The 18,909-nt window shown below is 33.8% G+C and overlaps 1 protein-coding gene across 1 annotated transcript; it reads right to left on the reverse strand.

The window, feature by feature from the left end:
• Nucleotides 1-12,034: 12,034 nt before the first annotated feature.
• On the reverse strand, nucleotides 12,035-18,538 carry LOC107850668 (mitogen-activated protein kinase kinase kinase 3). Its single transcript, XM_016695360.2, has 11 exons — nucleotides 17,860-18,538; nucleotides 16,561-16,875; nucleotides 16,281-16,368; nucleotides 15,951-16,013; nucleotides 15,596-15,756; nucleotides 15,437-15,512; nucleotides 14,967-15,026; nucleotides 14,766-14,873; nucleotides 14,422-14,658; nucleotides 12,695-12,798; nucleotides 12,035-12,593 (listed from the first exon to the last, which is right to left on the reverse strand). The coding sequence occupies exons 1-11, from the start codon at nucleotides 18,183-18,185 to the stop codon at nucleotides 12,329-12,331; spliced, it is 1,803 nt and encodes a 600-aa protein (XP_016550846.1). The 5' UTR covers nucleotides 18,186-18,538; the 3' UTR covers nucleotides 12,035-12,328.
• Nucleotides 18,539-18,909: the final 371 nt, after the last annotated feature.

The raw sequence follows: 18,909 nt of genomic DNA on the forward strand, positions 1-18,909 counted from the left end.
CCCTACTTTATCTAAAATAAATCCCATATTTTCTCAACTTTGCAATGAAGAAATTCTCATGAAAAGGTATGATCTTTCTAGTAGTGAGAATTGGGTAACCGAGAATCTAATCTTGCTTGCTAATGATCCAAGAAAAAAACTCCTTTAGCGGAGAAGAGCCAGTTGTTGGTGAGAAAGTAAGTGATCCATCTTCTAAAGGAGATTCTCCTGAAGTTAGGGAGTTTTTGCAACCTCCAAATGAGGAGTATGAGGTAGATGATGATGAACCACTTCTGAGGTGGTCTGTGTAGAAACAAAGGGGAAGTAAGGGTAAGGAGAAGGTAGTAGAAACTAGTGTAAAGGTTTTTAGATCATATTCAATTAGGGGATCTAAGAAGAAATTGTTAGGGAGTGCTATGAATGCTAGCAAGTCATCCACTGCCAAGAGAAGAAGACTAAAGAAAGTTGTTGTAGTAGAGAAGGAGACTTTTAAAGTTGTATATGTTGGAGAGTGTGAGGATATTGATCTTGATATTATTTTCGCAACTAAAAGAGAAGAAAATAAATTCATGTTAAAGAAAGGACCAAGTCCTCCGTTTCAAATTCTGGTAGCCCTGCAGGAGTGAAATAAAAACACATCGCAGTAAGGAAGAAGAAGAAAGTTTCTAAGGGATCTGGTCCCAAAAAAAGAAAAGTTGCAAAGGAGGAACCAAGAAGTGGTTCTAAAAGAAGAAAGAAAGATGAGGAAGAAAAATTTTTATCTAGAGAAGAAGAAATGAAGTTCTTAAAAATCAAAAGGTGCTGACTGGAAGGGTATTTGACTCCAGGATCCTTGAAAAACCTAGAATGGTTAAGCTTGTAGATTATGTCCGACACTAAGGATGGTTACATCTTGTAGAGGGACCAGTTCCTACTGTCTATAAAGGATAAGTTAGACAGTTCTTCTACATTGTGAATTTTTTTAAGATCGACAAAACCTGACTGCACTGGTGCAAGGAAGAAAAATTAAGTTGGATGAAGAAACTCTTGGGAAGATTCTGGATATTCCTATTATGGGTGTGAGGAATGTCTCAAAAAATCATCCCTCAACTGTGTTTAAGGTTGATGCTTCAAAAATGGGAAGAACCTTTGTGGCTGGAGTAAGGAAAAAGTTTCTCAAGGCAAGTTCCAATTAGTGTTTGAGTTTGTCAATAAAGTAGTGCTACCAAAATTTGAGAAAAAAACTATTACTTCTGGTGTATACGTGTATGTGATGGAGTGCATAAGTAAGTTTGAGTTAGTAAGTATGCCTACCCTAATGATTCAACATATGTACAAAGTAATCCATGAAAAGAATGGAAGGCATAGTATGCCTTATGAATACTTTTTGAGTAAGGTGTTTGATTACTTTGGGGTAATCAGTGAAAAGGGAACTCCTGGAACAACAAAGCAAATGTTCACCCTAACTACTTTGTTTAAGAACGAGTGTGCTGAAGGGAAGGTTGGGACCATATCCCAGGTGTCAATAACTATTGGCAGTTCAAAAGAGTTTGAGTAAGGAGTTGGAGGAGATGATAGTTACTATGGAAACTAAGGATGAAGAATCCTCACATTGAGATTGAAGATTCAGCATTTGTCATCAAGAGGGACCAGGTGTCAGTGAAGCACTTAGTGCCGAAAATGCAGAACTCCAGACCAAAGTTGCCAAACTCACTAAGGAGGTTCACAGGATGAATACAGTAGTTAAAGACCTCACTAAGCAGCCACTAAATGCTCATGCTACTGAAAGTTCCAGAATAGAGTTGTTGCTCAAATCCTTCTCCCCTAAACCTTCCTCTACCTAAGTCCTATCACCTATGTCCCTTTGTTATCCCTGTGTCAGCTTTTTGTTCTTATGTTTTACGTGGATTTTGAAGGATTAGATGATTTATTTTTTTATAGTATATTGTATTGGTACTGATCGCATTAATATGAATAAATCCCTATTTGTGTGTTTCATCCATTTTTTCTTTACTGTAAAAGTTATCCTTCATGTTAGTGTTTTCCCAGTGGTCATGGGTTAACTAACTTGTGCTTATTTTACTCTTGGTTTACTATTCGTACTTTTCAATGATATCAAAAGAGGAAATACTAAATTTATGTAGTAGAGACTAGGTACCAGGTGTAGGTCTAGGCACATGCATTGAATGATGTGTGAAGTCCAGACATATTGATAGGGGGAAATATGTTGGCATATTGACAGGGGGAAGCATGTTGTCATATTGATAGGAGGAAGCATGGAAGTATAAGTTGCATGCTGATATATTGACGGGGGGAAGCATGATGCATAGTGATAGGGGAATCATTCATTGACAGTAGTGGTGATCACTTTGTTTGAATGAGGTGAGTGAATTTTGATGCTCAAAAATATATGGTTTGTCATCATCATTGTGTTCTTTACTTTCCTGCAAAGTTTTAGTTCCTTACTGCTTTGTTATTTTATTGTCTGTGTCTGACTCTAAGGGACCTGATCCCTCATAAGGTGGTGCCCTCCCCCCCCCCCTCCCCCCCCATGTTTCATCATATGTTGGTAAGTGAAATCAAGAATAAAATTATTAAAAAAGTTATAGAAATAAAGTATTTCTCAATTGTACTTGATTGCACTGCAGATACAAGTCATCAAGAGCAAATGTCTTTTATATTGTGAAGTCTAGATATTTCAACAACTCTAATAAAAATTAATGATTATTTTTTAGAGTTTTTAAAAGTAGATGACACAAGTGAAAAGGGTCTTTTTAAAATTATTGTAGATGAGATAAAAAAAAATATTGAGCTTGATATTGATAATTTAAGAGGACGAGGATATGATAATGGATTCAATCTGAAGGAAAAACACTAAGGCGTACAAAAAGGACTTCTAGATATAAATCCAAGAGCATTTTATGCTCCATGTGGTTGTCATAATCTAAATTTAGTACTTTGTGACATGACTAGTTCTTGCACAAAAGCTATTTCATTCTTTGGAGTGGCACAACGTATATATTCATTATTTTCTTCTTCAACTAAACGATGGAAAGTTTTAAAAGATAATGTGCCCAGCCTAACTCTTAAATCATTGTCACAAATGCAATAAAAAAATCGTATTGTAACTATTAAAGCACTACGATTTCAAACTCAAAAAATTGGAGATGCTTTATTGAAATTTAGTAGAAGTTATTGAAGATCCAAAAACAAAAAGTGAAGCTAATTATTTAGCAACATATGAGCTAAAAAATTTTAAATTTTTATTAGGTATTATTATTTGGTATGATATATTATTTATAGTTAACTCAGTTGGCAAATCATTACAATCAAAGATATGCAAATTGATATTGCCATAGATCAATTAAGAGATTTGATTTTTTTATTTCAAAAAATATAGATAAGAAGGATTTATAATTGTTATGATTAGGATTTATAACTGTTATGATTTCTGCTAAAGATATTGCATCTAAAATGGATATAGAATCATAATTTCGTTCTAAACGTGTAATATATAAAAAGAGACAGTTTGATGAGAATACTCAAAATAAAATTACAAAGTGTCTTGAAGAATCTTTTAGAATTGATTACTTCTTATACATATTAGATCAAGCCATATCTTCACTTCAAAATAGATTTGAAAAATTCGAAACTTATGAAAATACTTTTGATATTTTATTTAGTGGTAAAAAATTAAAATCACTAAATGACGAGATTTTGAAAAAAATATTGTCTTAACCTTGAATGTTTTTTAAAGTATAATAATCACTCAGACATTGATGGTTTAGATTATATTCGGAATTAAAAGTGTTATGGAAAATAGTACAAGTAGATGATAATAGTCTAATCGATATCCTCAACCAAATAAAAAGACTAGATTCTTTTTCAAATGCATACATTGCTTATAGTATAATGTTTATCCTTTCTATTATAGTTGTCTCGGCTGCAAGAAGTTTTTCAAAATTAAAATTGATAAAATCTTATTTAAGATCAATAATGTCTCAAGAAAGATTGAATGAATTAGGTATACTATCAATCGAGAAAGAATTATTAGAAGAAATTGATTATAAGACCATTATTCATACCTTTGCATCTCAAAAAGCTAGAAAAATATACTTCAAATAAAGAAAAATTCTTAATAAAAAATTATTTAAGGTCTCTCATTGAAGTCTCGCTTTAGGCCCCCATCAACGTTGAATCACCCCTGAGCGGACTTTACAGGAATCGGAAAAGGATGAAGGGAATTTTTTTTCTGTACTACTATCTTTTTTCGCGCAGAAGTTCTCTCTTGTCTAAAAGGCGTGAATATCGTCCAGAAAGAGTCCTAATGATTGTGTCTTTTCATTATTTAAAATAAATTAAATATATAAAAATATTTATTTATTTATCATATGGAAAAATAATTTCCTTCAAATAGATTGATTTTGTTACTCTTACTTTTTTAAGATTCGAGTTGAAGTGATGTTATTTCTTAATTCTGCTTATAATGCAAAGGTAAGATGCAAATTGAATATATATATATATATATAGATATATATATAGAATGCGAAACTATTATACTACGTTATTGGATCGTACACAAACAAATTAACACCTAATCCATGAACTAACAATTATAACGTTTTAGGTAAAGGAGCCTGTTAGTTAGGATTTATAAAACGACAATTAATAAGATAATATATAATGACTTTAAATTTTGATATACAACCAAACAGAGACAACTATACACAAAGTATATGGTATTAATCAACTAGTACGCCAACTTGGGAAATGGAATAGTAATATTACCCTTTTTTGAAAACAAAAACATTTATAGTAAGAAAGACGCTGCAATGGTGGGCTGTTATTTTTCTAATCACAAATAATTCCTTTTTTTAAGAAAATAAATTCCAACATTTAGAACATTCTTTTTTCTGTTTTTAACTTTTTTTGTAATATTAACTGATCAATAATACTGCTTCACACTAACACACATTTAAGAATGCATTTCATAAATCTATAATCAATAACTATAATCGATAATCTATAATATATATCGATAATCTATAATCTATAGCTATAATTATAATCTATATCTATATCTATATCTATATCTATATCTATATCTATAATCTATAATATATTAAAAGTGTGAAACCCTTAGAAAAGTGATTTGAATTTTTTGTCACTCATTAAAGTATTTTATAATAGATAAAATCATTTTTTCACTATTTCTTAAAATAATTATTTAGTAAAAAGAAAATTTTCTAATGACAAAAAAAAAGAAGAAAAATATAAACAACAACTTGGTAAATTTCATGTACGCTAAAATTGTAAAGTAGGATTATGTGTAAACATAATTATTAGTAGAATATCGGGAAAAAGGTGCGAAAAAAATCTATACTTTGGTGAAATTTGCAGTTATACATCCTGAACTTTGTGGTGGTCCTATGACCCTCCTAGACTATTTTTTACCGTATTTAACTAACATATATTTGACACTTGTACCACTGCGTGTATTTCACGCACATTGAGCGCGTAAAAAAAATGCTTGATAAGCAGCAAATATATGTTAGTTAAATACTGTAAAAAAATATTCGAGGTCATAGGACCCTGCAAAGTTTACGATGCGTAACTGCAAATTTCGCCTAAGTACAGATATTTTTCTCACATTTTTCCCTAGAATGTCTAAATTTTCTTGAAATCCTTTTAGATAATTTTAACCTTTCCACTATACTAAATATTATGTCCTACGATTTCTTGAAGTTATTTTAAATTCATGCCGATATGAATACTTGAAACTGCATATTATTTTTACATCCGGTGACATATTGGATTCTTACCGGTCATTAGTATCTGTATCTCATGGTCCTTGCTATTCAATGTCGTTCTTTTTCTTTTATTTTTATGATCAGATATACATATAATGCTTATACATTAATATGCATATATCAAACTGCACATTACATGTATGTTTTTACGTCTTTGTATTTTGGGTTTCATATTATTTTTTTTCTTTTAATATTATTTTGATTTGTGAAGTTTGACTTGATCTTTACTGTTACGAATAATCATATCGATAAATTTTTCGATCTTTGCTTGAAGAACTTGATATGGGGTAATTTCAAATTTTCTCTTCTTATCTCAAGCAAGTTATTTGGTAAGCTTGAGTTGATTTAAAGTGCATGGTAAACATATCCTTCTTGATGAAGTAGTTAATTATGAATGAAAAGAGAATTGATTTTGGAGGAGAGTGTGTATTTATTATGTACAACAACAACAATTCAATATATTCCCACACAGTGAGCTCTAGGAAGGGTGAATTGTACGCAGTCCATACCGCTACCTCTGAAGAAGTAGAGAGACTGTTATACCACATGTAAGCATAAATCGGATTATATAAACTTAAACAATTTTATACATAAACAATTCTATCCATAATCCTTTGTATTATTCAGGAACGTTGAACTTAATGGTTTTCACATACACATAATAACAGTAATTTAATAAAGAATTACTTATCTGAATTCTCCATGGTTTTAGTGAAAGCAAAAGCATAATAGTAGAAGCACTGAATTGTTTCTCTCTCTTTATCTTACTTTCAAAATAATTGTGATGGGACTTATTCTTCTTTTGGCAGAGAGAGAACCCCTTTTATAATGAGAATAGTCAGTTATGTTTTCACGTTCCATCAACGTGATTGGTGGATACAGTCATTATTCTACTAGGAGTCAGTAATTGTGGATACAATCCTACTAGAACTCAGTAATTATACGACTAGGTAACTTTCCATATAGATTAAGAATTTAACTTATTCAATTATTATTAAACTAATAAATAAATTAATTATGTGGGCCATAGAAATTTACATTCTCCCACTTGGCACACACAATGTTAATTTAATGGTTTAATAGGTACGTCAATCATGTTCACTATTAACGTTAAATCCAACATCATTTGTCATCGTTAATTAAATCAACTAAAATGAGTCATGGTGATTGTACGTCCCTTTACTTGACATAGTTCCTTACATGTACTACAATATTAGTCTATTACCTAACATAACCTTCAAATACATAATGGGTCCAACGATAATACTTAGAATACTTTATCTAAGTCAGAACCTGTTATCATCATTCACAATATTATGTATACAAGAGAAAACAGGTAACAACAGAAACATATATAATTTGAGCTCAAAGTGTCAATTACATAAAAATAATAAAGACTTTACATAAAATCATTCATTGCTATCAATAAGACCCATTCTTTCAACGTGTTCAATAAATGTTTTGGGCGGTAATCCTTTCATCAAAGGATCAACAATCATAAGCTTAGTGCTAATATGTTCAATTGACACTTTATGTTTCTGGACTTCTTCTTTAACCGAAAAGTATTTCAATTCATATGTTTAGCACCTTTTGAATACTTATCGTTTTTAGAGAAGAAAACTGTGGCAGTATTATCACAATAAATTTTTAGCGTCCTGGCTATATTGTCGACTAGTCCAAGTCCTGAAATAAAATTCCGCGGCCAATTAGCCTGGACTGTGGCCTTAAAGCATGCCACAAACTCAGTTTCCATAGTGAATGCAACTATAACAAACTGCTTCGCACTCTTCTATGATATTGCTCCTCCACCTAACAGGAACAAATATTCAAATGTGGATTTTCTTGTATCCACACAACCAGCATAATCTGAATCTGAATATCCAACCACATCTAGATGATCATATCTTCTATAAGTGAGCATATGATCTTTCGTTCCTTGTAAGTATCGTAATACTTTCTTTGCAGCCTTCTAGTGATCTATTTCAGGATTACTTTGATATCGACCCAGCATTCCAATAGTTAAACGATGTCTGGTCTTGTATATGTTTGGGCATACATAAGACTCCCAACTATTGATGCATAGGGAATATCTTTCATTTGCTTTCGTTCAAAGTCATTCTTTGGACATTGATTGAGACTAAATTTATCTCCTTTCTGAATTGAAACAGGACTTGATGAGCATTTTTTCCATTCTAAATCTCTCTAATACTTTATTAATATAAATTTTCTGAGACAATCCTAACAATCCTTGTGATCTATCTCAAAATATTTCTATTCCAATCACATAGGATGTCTCACCCATATCTTTTATTTCAAAGTTATTAGAGAGATATTTCTTGGTATCATGCAACAAATCAAGATCATTAGTAGCAATCAAGATGTCATCAACATACAAGACTAACATAATAAACTTACTCCCACTGACCTTCAGATATATACACCGGTCAACAGTATTTTCTTTATAATCCAAACCATAAACAAGAATGAAAGATTTGTTTACATGGGGAATAGAGTGAAGGCTCTAGTTGAAGGTGTCGGGACTTATCTTCTTATTCTCGATACTGGACGTCACTTAGATTTAGTAGAAAATATTTATGTTCCTTCTTTTTCAAGAAATTTAGTTTCTTTGTCTAAGTTGGATAAGACTGGATATTCTTTTAATTTTGATAATGGATGTTTTAGTTTGTTTAACCATAATTATCTCATTGGTACTGGTACTCTTTGTGATAATTTATACAAACTGAATTTTGATAATCTTTTTGCCGAAACACTCTTAACTCTGCATCATAATTTTGGTACCAAACGAAGTTTGGTGAATAAACAATCTGCTTACTTGTGGCATAAACGTTTAGGTCACATATCTAAAGAAAGGCTGAAAAGATTAGTTAAGAATGAAATTCTTCCAGATTTAGATTTTACTGACCTTAATATTTGTGTAGATTGTATTGAAGGAAAACAAATAAAACACACAAAGAAAGGAGACACAAGATGCACACATCTTCTTGAAATTATACACACTAATATATGTGGTCCTTTTGATATCATATCTTTCAATAAAGAAAAATATTTTATCACTTTTATTGATGACTTTTCACGTTATTGATATATCTATTTGTTGCATGAAAAATCTCAAATGATTAATGCCTTAGAGGTATTTATTACTGAGGTTGAAAGACAACCAGATAGAAAGGTGAAAATAATCAGGTCTGATAGAGGAGGTGAATATTATGGAAGATATGATGAAAGTAGACAACACCCAGGTCCATTTGCTAAATTCCTCGAAAAGCGTGACATATGTGCTCAATACACAATGCTTGGCACACCACAACAAAATGGTGTGACAGAAAGGCGTAATCGTACCTTAATGGATATGGTTAGGAGTATGTTAAGCAATTCATCTTTACCTCTTTTGTTATGCATGTATGCTTTAAGGACTACCGTTTACTTGCTAAATAGGGTTCCTAGTAAAGCAGTCCCAAAGACACCTTTTGAACTGTGGACTGATAGGAAACCTAGTTTGAGGCACCTGCATGTTTGGGGTTGCCCGGCAGAAGTTAGATTTTATAATCCACAAGAAAAGAAACTGGCGAAGAAGTAGAGAGACTGTTTTCGACAGACCTCCAACTCAAAAGAGAGAATATGTATTTATTATTTATGTAAGGAAATAAGAAACTCAATCAAATTGGTAATATTTCTCAATTTTTGTTTTTGAAATCTCGTGGTATGTTTTCATGAAACATACCTGCACGTTGTTAATAAGAATTGTCCTTTTTGCACACGATTCCACACTGATTTTCCATGTTTATAGGATTACGTAGGAAACTTTTTTTAGCTGCTTCCATTAATTTTTCTTTTTTTTTTTCCCTTGATTTGATTATTTTTATGAAAGAAATACAAATAGAAACAATCTTCATCTACTTACCTTTTCATGCAATTTTTTGATACATAATGGAAGCTACAATTAAAATCGATGGTTGAATAAACTTTATAATGGAGATTGAAGATGATATTATTTAGGAAATTGCATGCCATAGTCTCAAATATGAGTGACTTTAGATATTTAACCCTAAATAAGAATGTCTTTGAAGAATAGTCTTTCTTACTTTTTAATATACTAAAAGTACCATTTTCCCCCTCTACACCTCAATATATTTTTAAACTTTCCATACGCATTTATCTCTCAAATTTTATTTTTTATTATTTTCACTTTTTATTTTTCCTTTACTTTTATTATTCTACTTTTTTTCACTTTTTTATTTTTCCTTTAAATTTATTATTCTGTTTTTTATTTTTTATTTTTTTATTTGACTTTATTTTCATATTTTAATTTATTTGTCTCAACCTTTATTTTTTTATTTTTTTATTTTTTCTCAATCATTATCTATTTCTTCATTTTTTTAAATTTATTTGTCTTTAACCTTTATTTAGAGTTTTTCTTATTTCTCTTTTTTTTTTCCAAATTTTTCTCAGATATTCATTCTCATTGTTCATCTTTTTCTTCATTTCTCAAATACTCTTTCTCTTGCTCCTCTTTCTCTTCATCCGATTTCAATCAAATAGACTCATGATATTGATCATCAACCATTGGATCACAACTTGGTTCACCTTGTAGATTATCCTCATTTCTCCTCTTTCTCTTGATCCTCTTTTACATCATGGTATAAGAGCTATTGACTATTGATATGGTCTAAGTTAAGATAATCGAGGTTTAAAAATTAAGAAAGCTAATATGAGTAATAGTGGTGGTGATGATAGATAATGAATTGCCCAAGGAATTGAGTCATAATCATCAATTGTATCTGAATGCATCAAATATGTATGGAGTTATGTTGATTTTTATTCAATTAGCGAGATCTAAAAACTATTGTGTGGATTGAATCGATGAGAATTGTCATACTTGGAAGAAACAAGTTGGGATTCATCAATTGCACATGTAGGAAAGAAAGCTTCGACCCACTGATCTCTCATTTTTCAAAGATGTGTTTCCCGAACGTTTAATGTTTGGATCTTGTGCTGTGGATTCGAAGGAGTGGTCACTTGCAACTTGTGGTCGACCTTTGAATGAAATGGTATTATCAATTGCTGTCCTAAGCTATATTTGTAATGTGCTTTTGACTTGTCCTTTGTTTTGTACCTCCCTTTCTTCTAATAGGTCAAACATGCTAACGGTATTTCTTGTTTGGCTATTTGTAATGGTTATATTTATTCTGGTTCTTGGGATACAAGCATAAAAAAAATATTTTTATGTATATGTTGTAAACGATGAACGTCTTGGTGAGCAATCACGTCTTGCTCCCTCTGACATCTATTGGGAGGAAACCTCCTTTCAGAGTATGATTCGTCGAAAGAATTGTTATGAATGATTCGTCGAAAGAATTGTTATGAACAAATCAAAGGGCTTGAAGGAGCCCTCTCATACTTTCTCAACTGATGAAGTGAACTGGGTTTGAGGGGAATCAAAAGGGGATCGAGCGTTCTATTAGTAGTCGACTGTCATCTTTTTGTTTTACACTCTCTGTCCCTTCAAAAGAAATATTGATTGTCCTTAGCATTTCAATTCCCACCCTCAAGTGAGAAGGATATTCTGTTGAATACAATGTTAAAGTTTAAAATGGTTTAACTTTGTGGGACTTTTATTTTCTACTAGTATGTTAAAGACTTTTGACTTGTGTGTTCCTAGTAAATCCATGGTTCATCTAGAAATAGTTTCAAATTTAGGAACAAAATTAGAGAGAAAAAGTGGTTAAAAGATCAAGAGTCAACCCCTCCTCGCCCCCAACAACCTTATCCTGCTCTCTCCCACTTTTAGTCTAGAGAGATAAAGAGTGTTTCGTACTTTAATGGGAAGAACTAATTCTTGAAACAAAACTTTTTTTAAGTGATTGAATAGATGGAATTTCTTCATCTTTAACTAAAAAAAAAAGAGGAGTTTTAGGTATTAAAAAAAGATCCCCATAGAAAATGTTTCCTCCTTGATGAGCCTTGCCTGGCTCATATCCATATTTACAGAGGCTCCAATGCGAGTACCAACACAACGGGTGAGAAACCAGAAAATTAAAAGAGAACACATCTTCATTTTATCCTTCACTTCCCCATGCCAAAAAAAGGAAATGGTTATTAACAACAGACAGCTCTTTTTCTCCTGTTCATTATATTCCTTTCTTTCAGTTCCCTTCAATCCAACACATAATGCAAGAAAAGCCCGGTATCCATTTCTTAGTGAATATTCATAGCTGAGTCTACTATAAGAAGGACCAGTACCGTGGTGATCTTGAACGATACGATTTATATTTAATCAAGTGGCCATCTTGCATTTACATTGATAATGAAGTACATTTTACACATCTCATATTCAAGAAAATGCAACCCTCCATCATGCAACCAAACCCTGGTCAACCCCCTCTATCATGCAACGGTCACCCAAAATTTCTTTGATGATAATGCACCCATCACACTGAAACGGATCGCTTACAAGGGGACATAGTTTCTGCAATTCTTCCCACAATGAGACCACGAGTGGTGCAATGTAAGAAAACTTTCACCTCACACATCACACGGAACTAAAGAATAGGTCGTGTTTTGAGGGATCTAGATGGTGTCTGAGCTCTAAATTGAGGGATTTCAAGCCATGGCTCAAGTGTGGTTCTTGTGCTAGGCCTTGCTTGAAACATTGAGTAATCATTAGCATCGTATCCACTCTGCCCCCCGATGGCATAAGATGGATGAGGAGGAGAAAGATAACAGCTCTTACGGGCAGGTTCATACTGTCTTAATGGGCTAGAAGTAGGGGATACTGGTAATGATGTTATGGCTTTTACATTTTCCCTGTGGACATCAAGAAAAAGAAGAGTTAGATACATCTGTCCTCCAGCATAATTAGAAAACAGACTAAAAAGTAGATGCATAAAGATGCAAACGGTTATCACCTTGCACAGATCAATGGTCTAGAGACTGCAATCACCGGATGGGATGCATAGTTTCCTTCAGGGGGAGAAATATTCCTTCCACCAGAATGCAGCTCCAACACTGGCTGTAAAAAAGCAAATTGAATAGAGACATTTAGAGGGATATATACCAAACCACCTAAATGCAAATGGAAAGCATACATGATCAGTTTCAAAAATCTAAGTTCCAAGAGCCTCCACGCCATTCGTGGTGCTATAACATGGATGGATGAACTACCCAAGTATTGTTTCTAAGATTTTCTACCCGCTCAATTCCTGCTATTCATAAAAGTTGTTTTAAATATTTTTGCTGATGCTGGATTTGATCTGGCAAAGGTTCAGATCAGTATTTGGTTCAATTCAGATCAGTATTTGGTTCAATCAGCTAATTTGCACATTTTCGTGTTTGTCCATGTCCAGTCAAGCAAATAAAACCACGTGTTGTCGAGTGATTCTATTAACTAAAGCAAATTCCCTTGCATAAAATGTTGCTAACAACTACTTTGTGAACTGTTGCTACAACTTCTGAAAATATTTGGTTGGCAATAGTAGGTTCAGCAAGTGACGAGACAAGCCGTGAACTGTTAAAGAAAATGGCCTACCAGCGTCAAGTAAGGTACAGCATGGTAACCCAATAGTGATTAGGCTGGTAGTTGGTTTAACGCTGAAGAATGAAACACAAAACTAGAGCACACGGTCCAAAGGTAGAGGAGCTAGATTGATTGGATAAACCGTCAATTAGCCCATACTAATTTTAAGACATAATTATTTGGGTAAAGGTTGTAAATACTCCCAGACCCCACTAGTGGGATTACACTAGGTATGTTGGTTTTGTTATTGCATATGGTTCTCCTTATCAGGGTAGGGTAAGGATTCGAATTTTGGCGGTTAATGTGATAGGGTTCGAACTTCGAAGTAGAGAAAGGTTGTGAAAAAGGCATACAGTTACCCAGTTAAGGCCCAGCTGATATCTTCTACTCAGATATATTTATATGCTAACTCCTACAAGTTATTAATTGTTAATCATGATCTAGCTTAATTTACAAAATTCACTGAGCAAGTCCGCCTTGACTATTTAACTACGATAACACCAACTATACCTCAGTCCCAAACAAGTTAAGAGTCAGCTATATGAATCCGGGGGGTTGGGGGGGGGGGGGGGGGGGGGGGGGTTTGAAGATGTTAGTCATAACATCAGAGAGCTGCATTCTCTAGATTAAACTAATGGAAGGTATCACACAAAATTGGCTCGGCCCTTCCTTTGTAAAGCCCACTTTGGATTTTTACCAGATGGATCTTACTTTACTTGGGCATTTGGGATGGACACGAATATGCAGCTTTATTAAGATCAAATTGCAAGTACTGATTAGCAAAAATGACAAGAAATCAGAAAGCAATTGTTATAGTTTTATGAACTCCTAATCACCATTTAATCAAATTTCGCGGTTATTTATACGAATTGGTAGGTCCCTAGTGGCAGACGATTGAAAAAAAGCTGCCCCATCTCTGTAGTAAGGATAACTTACACTTGAGCACTTCCCATCTATTGCTCTTTTTCAAGTTCCCTTCTTGAAGTTTACTCAAATTTCAAACTCAGCGATTTCTAGTTTGTTCAGAGAGTAATTTTACTTTTTCCAAGATCATTCATTATAGTTTTGTCAAAGAAGTAAAGACTCCAATAGACAAATGAAAAATCTCAAAAATTGTACCGGTGTCCGGCTTCCATCAAAGGAACGAGGATATGTTTCCTTGGTTACACCAACATGAGCAACTTTTGTTGTAGTTTGGTTTTTAACAAAAGGGTGCTCTAGTAGTTGAGAAGCTGTAGGTCGTGCTAACGGCTCCCGCTGCAAGCATAATCGTATAAAATTTTTGGCATCATTAGAAAGGTGTTCTGGAATTTCAGGAAAGTCTTTGCTGTTTCCAATTTTAAATATGGCGGCAACCTGTTGCATAGAGAGCAATCAAAAACACTTAGCTTTGAATTCTCTGATAATGGCATCAGAAGAGATGATCACGGTAAATCCATTTATCAAATATTCCAACATCTTACCCCTTCATACTGGCTCCAAGGTGGCTTTGAAGTTGCCATTTCAAGAATTGTACATCCCAAACTCCAAATATCTACTGCAAGGCCGTAGCCACTTGTATTCATCACCACCTGATAATATCACAGAAATGGAATAATGATAAGTATTCGTTAAAAATGTCGGACACTAACAAGAGGGTATGCATATAACGGAGGGAGACATACCTCAGGAGCCATCCAATATGGACTCCCTTTGAAAGAGAGCACTGAGGAGCACGAAGTTATCTGCTCCAAGGTAAAATAACTGTTAATGCATGGATCAATAGCTGGAAAAGAAACTGTTCTAAAGAATTTACACATTTATTCTTTTAGTAGCATTTTAAGAAAACCAAAAAATAAAAAACAGAAACGAAAAAACTTTTATCTTTTACTAGGCTACTACATCTTCTGGTTCTACATGAAAGGCTAAATTCACTCATCCAAATAACTAATATATAATCCATAAACAAAAAGTAAAAATGACAAGTTTAGACTTTTTCCATGTTCTTGGCAAGTATAACCAACAACGGTCAATCAGATACCCGCTATTCTTGTGAGCAAATGAAGTCAAAAGCAAGGTTTTGGAATTAGGTCTATGACACCTTTCAGTTAAAAAGTGGTAAAGAAATAACGTTAACGATTCTGCTGCTACTTACATGTTTTGCCATGCCAAAATCAGCAAGCTTGATTTCACCATTAGGATCTACCAGTATATTGGCTCCCTTTATGTCCCTGAAGGAAATAATTGGCATTTGAATCTGGCAGTGTCTGCAGAATAGCTGAGTCCCAATTACTCAAATCATAAAGACACACACCTGTGAACTGTATTCCTAGCATGTAAAAAAGAAAGGCCGGAAAGGATCTGTCTGGTGTAGTTTTGTATAACTGGCTCCCTAAAAGGTCCATATTCTTGCAGCAGTTTATGTATAGAACCCCCAGAAACGTATTCCAAGTAAACTGATAGAGTTTCTTCATCCTGAGGAATAATTAAAGTAAGACGGTTATGAACTAAATAGGAAGATCATATTCCAGTTCAACAGCACAACGGCATTACAGAAGAACAAATACAAATTAATATGATCAATAATTTAACATATTTTCCTAAGTTGTGTAAATATCATAACGATAATAACATAATTATGCACATCCGACTAAAGCATTCACTCATACCAGTTCACTTCCATGATATCGAACAATATTTGGATGTGTCAAGTTACTGAGTAAAATGATTTCCTGCAGATAAGATAAAATCAGTCAGGTATCAAATGCAAACTTGAAAAGGGGAGATATCAAATGAAAGACCAAAGATTACAGATTAAAATTCATCATGTATTTTGAAAGGAAAGGATATTAAAATGATGAACAGGAATATACTGAGAGTAAATAACGAGACCTGATCACTTTCTTAAATGAAAATTTTTGAGAAAGAATTTTTTCTTTTTTTTTTTGAGAAAGGACTTTCTTAAATGAAAATTAGTATTAAAATAAAATAAAAGAGACCTGGTTCAGTTGCTTAAGACACTCTTTGGATGTCTGATCATCTGAAACTACCTTGACTTCTTTTATAGCACACATTTGTCCGTTCTCCCTGTTCATAATGAAAAATACCAGTTAATCAGTACAAGACTATGTGCACCAGGAACAATTAGCTACACAGTCTTCCATAACACCAATTCAAAACGTGCATAAGATGACCTATACCAAAGCCATGAGGTTCTTGAACCTAGTTGATACTCAAAAGTCATTGATTGAAAAAAAAAAAAAAGGAATGCTTACAAACCTGTTGAATCCAAGATAAACATGACCAAACGTGCCTCTTCCTAGGAGCCTGCCTTTCTTCCATTTTGACATATTAATGGTTGGACCTTCAGCCACAACACAAGGTCTTGGGTTTGGCAAAGCAGAAGGACTGGGTGGAGAACCAGGTGGAAGGGGCAGCTGATGACACTCACTCCTCACATCATCCAACTTGCCCGTTGGAGAGTCCAGATTCATACTCGAAAACCGAGGATGTAAAGGTGACGACATGGTAGTTGTCCCTCGGGAACGAACCGGGCTTCGTGACAATGGGCTCAATCTATTATCTCCAAGTCCTCTGGCAACAACCGAAGTATCCCCACAATTAGGATAGTAAAATGGGCAGATTAAATTGAAAAGAAATACTTGTAGCTCCATGCAGCTTGTGTATTCCGTGAAAAGAAGGAAGGTAACACTATGTACCATGCAATTATACCACGTATAAAGAATCTGCTGTGACTTTCCTAAATGAGCCTCCTGAAAGATCAGTAATTGAACTAGAGTACACAGAACCATAGGAGCAAAGTGCAAATCAAGAAATTGACATAAGTCTCTCAGGTTTAGCATTTGGGATACACAAAAAATAGGAAGTAAAAACAACAATAAAAAGAGGGCAGAATGATTCGCAGACTCATTAACCAGATTTTTGATTCAATATGCATAATCCACCAAGAGCAACCTGGAGAAACAAGAATATATGCGAATTGAAAGATCCTCTGACTGATCAAAAAAGTTTGAAATTTTTTTGTTCTTTTTTGATAACGCCAACTTGCACACACCTCGACTAATTCCACGGATACCTGCCACACCTCCCACCAGCAACAAAAGGTACCACACACCTCGACTAATTCCATGAGACACCTGCCACCTCCTACCAGCAATAGCTACCACACACCTCGGTGCCTGACACCTCCCACCAGCAACAACTACCAAACACCACACACCTCGACTAATCCCACATGATACTAGCCACCTCCCATTAGCAACAGGTATCAAATAACAACTTTTTCACCCAAGAAAGCCCCTTTTATCAAGGTACAATAGCTTCACCAATACAGTCTCTCTCGCTAATCAATACCATTCAATTTATGGATCACAATCCAATCCAATCAACAAAAGAAATAATTTTAACAAGAGGTCAATCCAAAGTCAACTAACACCAACAACCACAACAAAACCTCACTAATTCACAAAAAAAAAAAAAAAAAACAATCCCAAACATCAAATCCAACAAAGAAACAAACTTTTCAATCAATAAATCAAGAAACACCAACCAACCAACCTAAAAGTATCCAACTGCACTTGATCAGTATTCCCAGCAGCAGCAGCAGCACCATCAGATGACCCAGATGAACTAGTACTTGAAACTGAAACTGACCCATGATCATTTCCAATTGAAGAAACAGATGGCATGGGTAAGGGATGAGTCTTTTCCAAAGAAGAACCTGAATCAAACCCAGAGAATCCAGAACCAGAACCACCACCACCAGCAAAATCCTTACTAGTTCTTGGTGAATTTCTACAAAGTAACTCATCAAAACTTTTGGGTTTTACATACTTGTCCCTTTCTTTATTCTTGGTGGACTTTTTCCCCCACCAAGCAGGCATTTTCACTTCAACTAAATGAGTCAAGAAAAGAGTGAAATCTTGTATATTCTAGGTGTATACTGCTGTATACAGTCAGATAAAGAGCAAAAAGATAGAGAATTTAATTTGGGTTTTCAAGATTTGATTATTTGATTATTTTTGGGAAGGTGAAAGGGGGATGTATTTGATGAGCTGACGAAGAAAACTTTGAGAAGGAAATAGGAAGGTAGATAGATAGAAGAGAAGTGGAGAGGGAGAGCAGGGCCTGCCAAGTTGGTTGTACGTGTTTTGCGTTTGCACCCCTAATGTATATATTTGTCAATTTGTTGCCTAAATAAATCTCTTTTTTTGTATGCAAATTTGTTGTTGCGGCTTCTTTGTTTTTTTGGTTTGTAAAAGAGTAAGTATAAATAAAACGACAGATTGATGGATATAGTATTTCGTGTTTACTTAGAATTTGAGAGGGTTAAAAAGTATGATATTGATAGAATTTTACTGAAGAAAATACTTTATAGTCTAATAAAGACTATAATAGTGAAAGAAAGAAGGAATCTTGTAATTTTTACTTTAATTATACAATTAGTTTTTTTTTTTTTCCAAATCATAGTATAGGTTTTAGCGTTCCATAGATATGAAAGATAATATGTACTTAATATATAACGATCTAAAGAATTTGAGTCGATGGATAATTTTATTCCTTTAATGATCATATTGATTTATTTCTTAAATGGAGGCTCACCACTGG

The sequence above is a fragment of the Capsicum annuum genome, chromosome 12 (assembly GCF_002878395.1).
Source record: "Capsicum annuum cultivar UCD-10X-F1 chromosome 12, UCD10Xv1.1, whole genome shotgun sequence".
Taxonomy (NCBI): Eukaryota; Viridiplantae; Streptophyta; class Magnoliopsida; order Solanales; family Solanaceae; genus Capsicum; species Capsicum annuum.

Bases quoted from the DNA above. Each gene is read 5' to 3' on its own strand.
- LOC107850668 (XM_016695360.2), bottom strand. From the start codon at position 18,185: ATGCCTGCTTGGTGGGGGAAAAAGTCCACCAAGAATAAAGAAAGGGAC. The intron at 15,757-15,950 runs GTATGAGTGAAT...ATTATTCCTCAG, and splicing joins GATATCATGGAAGTGAACTG to GATGAAGAAACTCTATCAGT. The intron at 14,874-14,966 runs GTATGTCTCCCT...TGATATTATCAG, and splicing joins CATATTGGATGGCTCCTGAG to GTGGTGATGAATACAAGTGG.